The following is a 10700-nucleotide window of genomic DNA, read 5'->3' as shown; positions in this document are numbered from 1 at the left end:
CCCTCTAAGGCAATGATATAATTTACCCTTCTATTATCTTTGACATTGTGGTGGTGCATTACATCCTGCCTCCAATGACCGACAAATTAATATTTGTATATTTCTGTACTTCAGGCACAATCTGTAACTGAAAATATCTTGTCATTTTAAATGCTTTGTCATACATATCACATAGAATGTATAGAATCAGCTGATTATATGCATTACATCAGCTCAAGAGATTTTTCTTTAAATTCTAGTAAGTTTAATTAATTAGGCTGCATCATGAGCCTTTCCCCCCCCTCACAGATAATACTGAAATAATCTCCAAACATGTGTAAATGCCTGTAGGTTGGCCATTCTGGACTTACACCTGAAACCTGGCCTGATACATTCTAACCCCGCTGCCAGTGACAGGTACGCTTGGTTTATTTAGGGCTGCAGATTTACGGCAGTTACCGCACATCGCAAATACACCTATTGCATGGATTTACTAAAGAATTTCTAGCAAAGATTGCAAAAATACCAATCTGTACTTGTTTTACAATATATACTTTATATGTACTGTAGTAATATGTACAGTACATATGTAATATACACTGTATTAGTGTATTATACAAGCCTCAGGATTCAGTATGACTGTTACTAGGTCCCTGAGATTCAGTTCCTGGAAACCAACTTCAAAATTTTATGTATTTAATGAAAACAACAACACCTTATATTACAACATTAACTCCGCTACACACTGCTTTTCAGTTGAAAGTGTGCTAACTAGAAATGGCTTAGAATTGACAGTTAGAAATCACCTAATGCTTTTAAACAAATGAATGCATTTAATACCTCATAGTTGTAATACGGCTGGTTAATAACTCCTGCTATTGCTTTGCCTCCATAAGCAATTCCAATAAGAACCGTTACATGGTCAAGGAGACCTGTACAGAAATAATATGAATGTAGTTGTGCTTGAAAAAGAGAAAGTATATATAAAAAAAAAGCCCTTCAATAAAAGTCCACGAATTGATATGCAGGGTGGTATCTTAAAAATGCAAATACTAATCAGGATTTTCAGGTGTAATAGGTTGGTTGATATAATTTTTTCAGTCATTTAGCCTTGAGGTCTGGAAAAAAAAATGCCCCAAATGGAATTCTCGTAATAGAACTATGTTATAATTAACACATAATGAGAAAGAAGTTTAAAGATACAACTAAATAGCAGTATATGATGACATTCTTCTACAATTGTGGTGTGAATTCTTTAATGGTATTCAAAACTAGCAACTTGTTCACAGTTGTACATCTCTTTCCCCGAAAAGGGGAAAAAAAACCTGCCTAAAAGATTTTACATTAATCAACTAAAAGATGCAACAGGAGGCTAAAGTGAGGTTTTGGCACATTGTTTTTGGAGGTTTTTCTTTTTTTTTCCCCTTCATTTTAGGGTCTATTTCTATGGACAAAAATTAGGCTTTGCTAAAAACAGTTTCTGCCCATAACTGAAGAATTATGATTTAGGGGAAGATGTTGTTTTATTTTGAAAGGACTACAAATACAGCTGTGGTATTTGGGTTGTTTGAAGAGGAGGATGTAAATATAATTGAGCATATTGCTGTGCGAATGAGAGATTTAGTCCCTCAATTCAAAGTGTATGTGAAACTGTAAATTTGACTAAAAACTTAAGACAACCTGCCAGCAATCAAAGGCAACCCTTTGCTCCCTGAAATGATAAAAACTGGTGGGCACTCAGTAGCCCATTAGGAATATTCAATACTGGTTAGAAATGAATGGCACAATTAAAAAATTCCGTAGAACTCAAAGTACAGAAACAACATCAGCCTTATGAAACAATATCACGTGTAACTTCTATCATAAAACTTTCTACATGACATGCTATTTTATTACATTGCTATAGTATTTTTTGAATCAGCAGAATTAAAAGAGAAGCCAACCTTCAGTGTACTCCTTGGTTCCATCCAAGGGATCAACCCATATTACAAGCTTTAAAAATAAAAAAAAAAGGAAAATTAACAAATACAAATCATGTAAATTACCATGCAAAGTATATATTTTACTTTAGTGCTTTTATTTCCTTACAGCAGTAAGGAAATAAACAGATTCAAATTTTTAACATTATGATATCACTGAAGCCTACAATAGTATTTTACATAAAAAAGCTTAAAAACTGACTGAACTTCTCAGCAAATATCTTAATAGAGGTATGAAGGCTTAAACTGAACATGGAAATTAAATTACTTTCTTATGTCCAAAGTAGATTCCTTCCAAATAAATTTGAATCACAGGCTGTAAGAAGCAAATTTCCATTTCCCATTATTGCACACAGGGACATGCAGCATTTCCAGCTCTGGAGGTATGATTCTCATGACTACGTTTCAGTTTTCAAACCAAAAAGAAAAATTAGCAACACTGAAATAACCTTTTTTCTTAAGCTAAAATCAGTAAGTAACATAGATAGAGTGTAAAATATGAAGACATATGTATAGCATTACCACATTACCTCTTCCTCTTTAATTCCTGTGTACTGAGCAGGGCAAGTTTTCTTCAGTATTTCTTCACAGTGACCATCTTCAATTAATTCCTCAGTTACCTCATCAGCGGGCAGTTCCTAACAATAGGATTCTCAAAATTATTAGAAAAAGGTGTTGGACTCACCTTGATTTGCCTCAGAACTGTGGATTTGCTTGCAGATTACTTGATAAAGCTAATGCAATGGAAAGATGAAACGGGATGGAAATAATTTTTTTTGTTTTTAAAAACAGATGATTTCCTAAAACCTGCCAAAGCAAATTCCACTGCAAGTTACAGCAAGTTAAATTGTTAGTATGAAATAAATTAGGTACTTACTTCTTCTCCTATGATTGTCACCTTGGGAAATTTCCGTGCCAGGGAAGCACAAATGCTCATTTGTACCAGTCGGTCAGCTTTGGTCTGCAAGTCATTGGCTCCGGTCTGTCACAGGATGGATAGGAATTTGTGTACTTCAAAACAACAACAAAAAAACCCCAGTACAATGGCCCATATGTCACTCTGAATATCTACTTTGTAATGAAAAAGAAGTCTAATTTGATAAATCATCAACCTAGTAAGTGATCTTGAGAGAGGCAGGCTAAAAACTGAAAGAAGCAGAGTTTCCCTGTGCTAAGATAGACTGGTATGATATTAGAACAATATTTACATGCTGTGTACTTCTCATGCACTGGTGCAATTGTACTGAATATGTATTTGTGCAAATACTACACTATGTACAGAATAAATTAGTACAAGTATGAACCCAGATATAATACAAGAAAAGAGAAAAGCAAAAATTAAGATGCTAACAGGAAAAAATAAATATTTTAAGGCTCACTGGAGAGACATGGCAAATTAGGGAAGAGGAGAAATACAGGGAAGGTGTTAGTAAAAGGTAATTTAAAGGTCCAATTAATCTAGCTTGTTAAAAAAAAAAATGGAAACAATTATGATGTATAAACTTCTAAATAGTGAACGGTTCCTTAGTCTAGCAGAGAAAGACCAAGGAGAGCCAGAAGCTAACCAGTGAAATTGAACTGGACAGTAACACCCATACATTTTTTCCAGCAAAAATACCAGAGAGGAAACAGTGGATTTGGTGTCTCAAGATGACATGAAACAATGACGGAAAGCCTTCCCAAAAGATGCAGTGCAGCCAAACATATGTTGCCAAATGGGTTACAGTAATTTCTTCCTAAACATTAATAACCTGCTCTATAGTGGAAGTGGGTAATTTATTAATACTTTCTCACCTTAATCTTCATGTATCTATGAATGGAGGAGCCCTTTAGGTACAGAGACAGAATCCCAGTATGAAATACTTCTGTTAGCACAGGAATTAAGAAAGCCAGTTCATCCAAGGATTTGCATCTTAGTTGAATCAAACAAAAATTTTATTTTATCTGCTTGTATCTTACTTGGTGACAACATGAAAATTGTTTTATCCAGCTACAGAAATTAGCCATAGGAATGAAATATTCCATTTAGAATCATGTTATGGGGTAATTTTTGCATGCTCAAAACCTAGTCTGTCCCTTATCCTATTGCCTGTTTTTATGAAACTTGATATTTTACTTTGAAATTTCCCTATCATTCCCGAATAAATTTGGTTATATTTGGCACTGAGTTTAGACTCGGAAAGATCAAGTTATTGCACAGAATGTCCTTTGTTCCAGGACACCAACCTAATAAAACAGTATAAAGTAGTTCTTCAAAACAGTCATCAATAATGTAAGAATGGCTGGCCAAAATGTCTACCTAGCAATTGGGGGGGGGGGGGGAGGGAAAATGCTACAAGGAGAAGCGATATAAATGGAGAGCTTAGAGTTGACTGGGGGAAAGAAAACTCTGGACATCGGGAGAGGAGCTAGCTAAAAATTCAACTGTCCTTGAACTATTTTTCCTTATCTAGATAAATGGATGGGAGGTCAATGTGTTGAGGGAGAAGGTGGAACGTTGTCTTCCTAGCTTTTCTAAAGCTTTCAATAAGGCCAGTTGGAATTGGTCTTGATGTTTGCTGACTGCAGAAAGAGGATGAATGATGAGGAAGCAGCACTTTCTGTTCTTGTGCAGCTCCTCCCTCCAGACTGTAAAGCAGAGGCACATACAGGTTCTCTCTCTTGCATTCTTCCTCTTTCTTCACCAGCCACCTTTGACAAGAAGCTTGCAGGAATTCTGAGATCGCTAGTCCCTCAAACAGGAACCTCGTCTGCTGGTCATTGTTTTCAATCTGATTTTGTCTGTTTGTAGTCTTCATTTAAAAAAAAAGTACGTATAACCAGTCTTATTTAGAACCACCTGTTACTTTTGATCATTTTTGTTATACCGTATTTACAATTATTTACTTAATTGGTTACAGAGCTTAAAATGTGTTCATTTGCTGGTTTTATTGTATTAGAAAATGACTGACCAATGCATTTCTGATTTACTGGGAAATAATATTAACACACGTGCATTTTTTTAAAGTGAAACTGAATTAAACGGGTAAAAGCCAGCATTTAGTTTTAGTTAAAATTACCTTAACCTTGCTGGACTCTTAAAAAATAAGCTTAATGAAACTTGTTTATGCATTTAAAATGAACTGGTTAATCAAACAAAATACAGACAGTGCTTCCTTTGTACCTCTGGATGCAAGTATTTTAAGGCTTTCTTGTAGTGAAGCTGCATTAGTTTTTCCAAGAACCTAAAAGCAGGTTATGTGGGAGAGTATATTCTACTTACATGTGTCTGAGAATCCTCCCATGCATCTAAGTACTTTTGAAAACACAGATCATTATTTTCCAGTTTTTTTTTAATTCTCTCCCCCATACACCTGATTTTAATTGTTTAGGAAAAAAGGGAGTAAGAAAAACTTGCAAATGTTTTCATAGTGGTGAATATAACTGACCAAATGGGGAAAAAATCTTTTTGCATCTACTCTCTGAACTGACAATAAGTTATAAAGGATGAGGCTTTTCTTCACAACTGGCTGAAAGTGCTTACTATCAGAAAAATGTAAATACCAGCAATTACTTCAATGTAAAGACCAAAAATAACATAGATACTTAATGCAGTCCATAATATTGTGACATACCTGTAAAGCTAGAATTAACTTCAAAAAGTTAATTCTATCTATTTTAGTACTGTAGTCAAAACAAAGATCCTAGCTCATCAATGCAGCTTACTTACATACAGCAAACAAAGAACTTCATGCAGATCATTGTAAATTTAATTTCTGTTTTCTATTTAGAATTAAATTTGAAGCTCCAAATTTATTTTGAAAACTGTGATTTACAATAAAATCTAAGGTTCTTTTTTGTTTTAAGAAACTAAACACTGATTTATCCTAATCCAAAATTCATCAAGGGCACAGTACTTTTAACTGTACTACACGTGTTAGAACATAGGTATGGAAATGTGCTGGTTTTGGCTGGGATAGAGTAAATTTTCTTCATAGTAGCTGGTATGGGGCTGTGTTTTGGATTTGGGCTGAAAACAGTGTTGATAACACAGGGATGTTTTCATTACTGCTGACGTCAAGGCCTTTTCTGCTTCTCACACTGCCCCGCCAGCAAGGAGGCTGGGGGTGCCCAGGAAGGTGGGAGGGGACACAGCTGGGACAGCTGACCCCAACTGACCAAAGGGATATTCCATATCATATGATGTCGTGCTCAGCAATAAAAGCTGGGGGAGGAAAGAGGAAGCGGGGCAGTTTGGAGTCACAGCGTTTGTCTTCCCAAGTAACCGTTACGTGTGACGGAGCCCTGCTTTCCTGGAGATGGCTGAAGACCTGCCTGCCGATGGGAAGGAGTGAATGAATGCCTTGTTTTGCTTTGCTTGCGTACACAGCTTTTGCTTTCCCTATTAAACTGTCTTTATCTCAACCCACGAGTTTTCTCACTTTTATTCTTCTGATTCTCTCTCCATCCCACTGCGAGGGAGTAAGCGAGCAGCTGTGTGGGGCTTTGTTGCTGCCTGGGGTTAAACTATGACAGGAAATCAATGGGAAAGATACATTATTATGAATTCTGACATGCTATCCAAAGCTTGTGTTTTGTGAGGGGAATCAGGACAAAATTATGGTGTGTTTCTTTTAAGTGTCTAAATATTCTTTAGAAATACTCGTCAAAAGCCACTTCTCCAGTGCTCTTTTAATCCTTAATAAGGAATATTTCTTGTATCAGAGAGGTGAGGACTGTATTTCCTTCCCCAGTTGCTGGTCTTCAAAAATATCACTTTGACCTGTATCTAACTCAGCATTAATAAGAGAAATTAAATATCACTTTGACCTGTATCTAACTCAGCATTAATAAGAGAAATTAAATTGGAACAAAGTAAAAGTAATACCTTCTCCACTATTCCCAGGTCTCCTGCAGCCATTACATTTCTAACAATTGTTGCAGCTTTTTCCGCAACAGAATATGCAGAGGCAACCACACGCATGAGTAGAGCTGGAGAAGCCATATTGAATGCTGAAAAGAAACAAAAAGCAAACCTATACATTTCTCTCTTCAAGAGAACACAAGAAGGAAAATATTTTACATAACATTCCGAACAGATACAGTTTAAGCTGAGTAGGAAGGGGAAAGTGGGTTACTTCCAGTGACTAGTAATGAAGACTTTTTTAAAAATACAATTAACAAACACAGGGATATAAAGCTATTTTAGACAAGATTTTTCGAATATCCATGCTCTGTCTGACAGTAAACCTAGTTCTCCTCACTAAAATAAAATCTGGCATTAAAGAAGAACAACAGCAGCAGCAGAAACTCTATCATAAATGTTAAGGAAAAGTGTAGTCTACACACAGTACTCATTTTTTGTACATTTTGAACATAAGTTTATTTTTTCAGAACTAAACCTACAGAGTTGGTTTATGCCCAGACAAGGCTACCAGACAGGATCACAACAGCAACTTTATTTACTATTTTTATTTGTTTAAATACAAAATAGGCTTTTGTAGATGGCCTAGTTGTGGACACAAAATAGGCTAATGATATGCAGATACTGCAAACACTGCACTTGTATGCGAAAGTCTGTTCATCTAAGTTTTACCATCCTTTCTGTATTTCTTTAACTTCTCTTGATTGCTTTAAGGAAATCTATTACATCTTCCTTCCTCCCCTCAACACTGCATGTCCTGTCATTCTTCCTATTGTATTGTCTTTTACATCTGTTCCTCAGCACACATCAGTGCAATTCACTATGTCTTCAGTTCCCAAGTAGAAGAATAACTATCACTCTTGCAGAAGGCTAGCAATCATCCATTCCTCCCAGCTTTTCTCTACCTCGGGAAAAAGAAGTATTGATAAACACGCTGTATTCTTTAAAATGCAGAGCTAATTGCTTTTTACGTTTTCGTGTCAGTTTTTTCTATCTGTGTAGATTACATGCTTTTTGGGTTGGGCTCACATGTATGATACACTTCCAAGTAAACACTTGAGCACAGAGCTAGAAAAAAATACAGAGGAACTCATTAATGACCACATAGAAGACAATATATTAGGCTCCCCTCACAATCAACATTTGCAGCAATTGCAGCAAGTATTGCGTAAGTGGCAATAGGTCGTTATACAATACCTTTCCTATCTTGCTTGAGAAATCTACTCGGTAAAGTATAATATAATGAGGTGATAAGGCTAGCTACTGTAGATGATATTGATGTGACCTCAAGTTCACATCTGTTTACAGCAAAGGCAAACAGCAATGTTAGAGGCCTCAAAATCCCAAATTTAGCTGGTTTAAGAACTTTTTCAGCATTTTAGAAACACTGGGTATCTCTAAAGTCAGAAGATCTCTGAAGCTGAAAGAGTAGAGTGATTGTGTAAGTACATTCAAAAAGCACAGTTGCTACTGTTAATTATTATGTACTACTCATGGATGGGAGCAAAGTGCTCTGGAGTCCTGTGAAATAGCCAAGGTCCATACCCAAAGTGCACATGTGGGCTATCTTGGACTGGCAACAATGGTTACAGAGGAAATTTTGGAAATGCTACCTGTGGCAAAAAGCAGCTCTCAAACAACTGAAAGCTGTAGAGCAAATATGTGTCATAACACATGGGAAGACAGATACTATTTTAAGTATATACCAACATGTGAAACAAGTAACAGGAAGGAAAATTGAATGTAGTTCATGCCATACTGAAAGTATCTGGAATATGAGTACTTCTGAGAGAGAGTAAAAAAATTAGCATATTAGATGGGAGGTTTGGGTTAAAGAATTGAGCTCAGAAGAAGATAATTAAGATTTTATGCTCAGCATTTCACTCTTCATTTGACCTTTACTGCACATTTGATCCTGCTTCGTAAAATAAGATTAAAACTTACTTAATTGTTTTAAAGGCTTGATTTATTTAATGTTTGCGTAAAGATTCAAAAGACTCAAAAAACAATACAGAAATACTATCTTACATTCTTGAAGCTTGACCCAAGGTGTTTCTTGGGCACATTTTTTCTGGACATTCTTAAGGCAGACAAGTATACTTTCTTTCTGTAGTGAACCTATACCTGAAATCACTAAGCAAGCCTTAAAATTAAAATATTCTTATGAAAACCAAGATTTATTAAGAGAAACGGAAATGGGAGTTTCAACACCCCCTCCTCCCCAATATACAGTAACTAACTAACGAAGTGCAAAGTGTGTTATTACTGCAAAAGCTACCTTAAATTTTTACAGGGCTGCGTCTCCTGTGTGGCACATTTTCTGGTGTGTTGGACTTTTTTGGTTAGGTAAGTGTGTGTGCTAGTTGACCATAAGTTTCTCATCTCTGTAACTTTTTGATCTCATAGAATCATAGAATTATTAAGGTTGGAAAAGACCTCTAAGATCATCGAGTCCAACCGTCAACCCAACACTACCATGCCCACTAAACCATGTCCCTAAGCGCCTCATCTACACGTCTTTTAAATACTTCCAGGGATGGTGACTCCACCACTTCCCTGGGCAGCCTGTTCCAAGGCCTGACCACTCTTTCAGTAAAGAAGTTTTTCCTAATGTCCAGTCTAAACCTCCCTTGGCGCAACTTGAGGCCATTTCCTCTCGTCCTATTGCTAGTTACTTGGCAGAAGAGACCAACCCCCACCTCGCTATAACCTCCTGTCAGGTAGTTGTAGAGCGCGATGAGGTCTCCCCTCAGCCTCCTCTTCTCCAGGCTAAACAGTCCCTGTTCCCTCAGCTGCTCCTCATAAGACTTGTTCTCCAGGCCCTTCACCAGCTTCGTTGCCCTTCTCTGGACCTCAAGGTCCTTCCTGTAGTGAGGGGCCCAAAACTGAACACAGTATTCAAGGTGCGGTCTCACCAGTGCCGAGTACAGGGGCACGATCACCTCCCGCCTCCTGCTGGCCACACTATTTCTGATACAGGCCAGGATGCCATTGGCCTTCTTGGCCACCTGGGCACCCTGCCGGCTCATGTTCAGCTGGCTGTCAACCCGCACCCCCAGGTCCTTTTCTGACAGGCAGCTTTCCAAATTAACTAGTTTATTTATAAGTTTATGGTACATTCTTTCTGATGAGGGCAATGTCTAATGTATACTTCCACAATACATTCAAGAATATATTGCTTGCTTTGGACAAACAAGTTTGACTCTTACAAAACTGTACAGTTTACAAAGATTGCACAGCAACTATCCCTCAATATAAATTTGCTATTCTTTTCAAAACATACCTTGTCCTCCAAAGACTGTCCATCCTTTCTCCTAGCCTAGCAACCAAATTGTTGAATGGTCTCAACTTGACAAATCAGCCTGCTTTGATACCTACTAAAATAAATGAGTTCTCCAGTTCTTGTTACACATTTTAGCTTTTCAATATTTAAGTATTACAGGATGGCTACAATTAATTTATCAAAACAAGTATGAAGGATTTGTTGATGTCGCTATCTCAGAGTCTTTTCTGCAAACATCCGTTTTCCAAATTTATAATTTCACCTGATGAAAGGAGAAAATGGACATCATACACAGCATGCCTTTAAATGCAAGTGCTAAACTACGACTTCCTCCTCTGAACTCTTCACAGCCCAAGCGACTAGAGCTCCTTATTTCTTTGCAATAAACCTTGATTCAGATTTAGTAAAAGATAAACTTTTCATTCTGCAGAATGTAAGGAAACGGTATTTACCCAGGAGAAGCGGGCGAGGACTGGGAACACCTGGGTCCCACTGCGGCTCACCGACAGACTTCCAGTGGGAAAAGGCTGCGCTACCTCATTTCACCAAAGTGCTC

The 10700-nt window shown here is 37.1% G+C and overlaps 1 protein-coding gene across 2 annotated transcripts in view; it reads right to left on the bottom strand.

Annotated features, from left to right (window-relative positions):
• Nucleotides 1-6981, bottom strand: part of BPNT1 (3'(2'), 5'-bisphosphate nucleotidase 1) — a 10114-nt gene extending 3133 nt beyond the window's left edge. The window contains exons 1-5 of one of the 2 annotated variants that reach the window (XM_009574837.1): nucleotides 6826-6981; nucleotides 2836-2940; nucleotides 2489-2596; nucleotides 1923-1971; nucleotides 820-911 (exon numbers count right to left, since the gene is read on the bottom strand). In XM_009574837.1, coding sequence (XP_009573132.1) covers nucleotides 820-911; nucleotides 1923-1971; nucleotides 2489-2596; nucleotides 2836-2940; nucleotides 6826-6981 — 510 coding nt within the window. The remainder of the gene's footprint in view (nucleotides 1-819; nucleotides 912-1922; nucleotides 1972-2488; nucleotides 2597-2835; nucleotides 2941-6825) is intronic. The other variant, XM_009574838.1, reaches the window with a different exon arrangement.
• Between the last annotated feature and the right edge of the window lie 3719 nt (nucleotides 6982-10700).

Source organism: Fulmarus glacialis, unplaced genomic scaffold, assembly GCF_000690835.1.
Source record: "Fulmarus glacialis isolate BGI_N327 unplaced genomic scaffold, ASM69083v1 scaffold25693, whole genome shotgun sequence".
Lineage (NCBI taxonomy): Eukaryota > Metazoa > Chordata > Aves > Procellariiformes > Procellariidae > Fulmarus > Fulmarus glacialis.
This window is presented reverse-complemented; position numbering and strand designations above follow the sequence as displayed.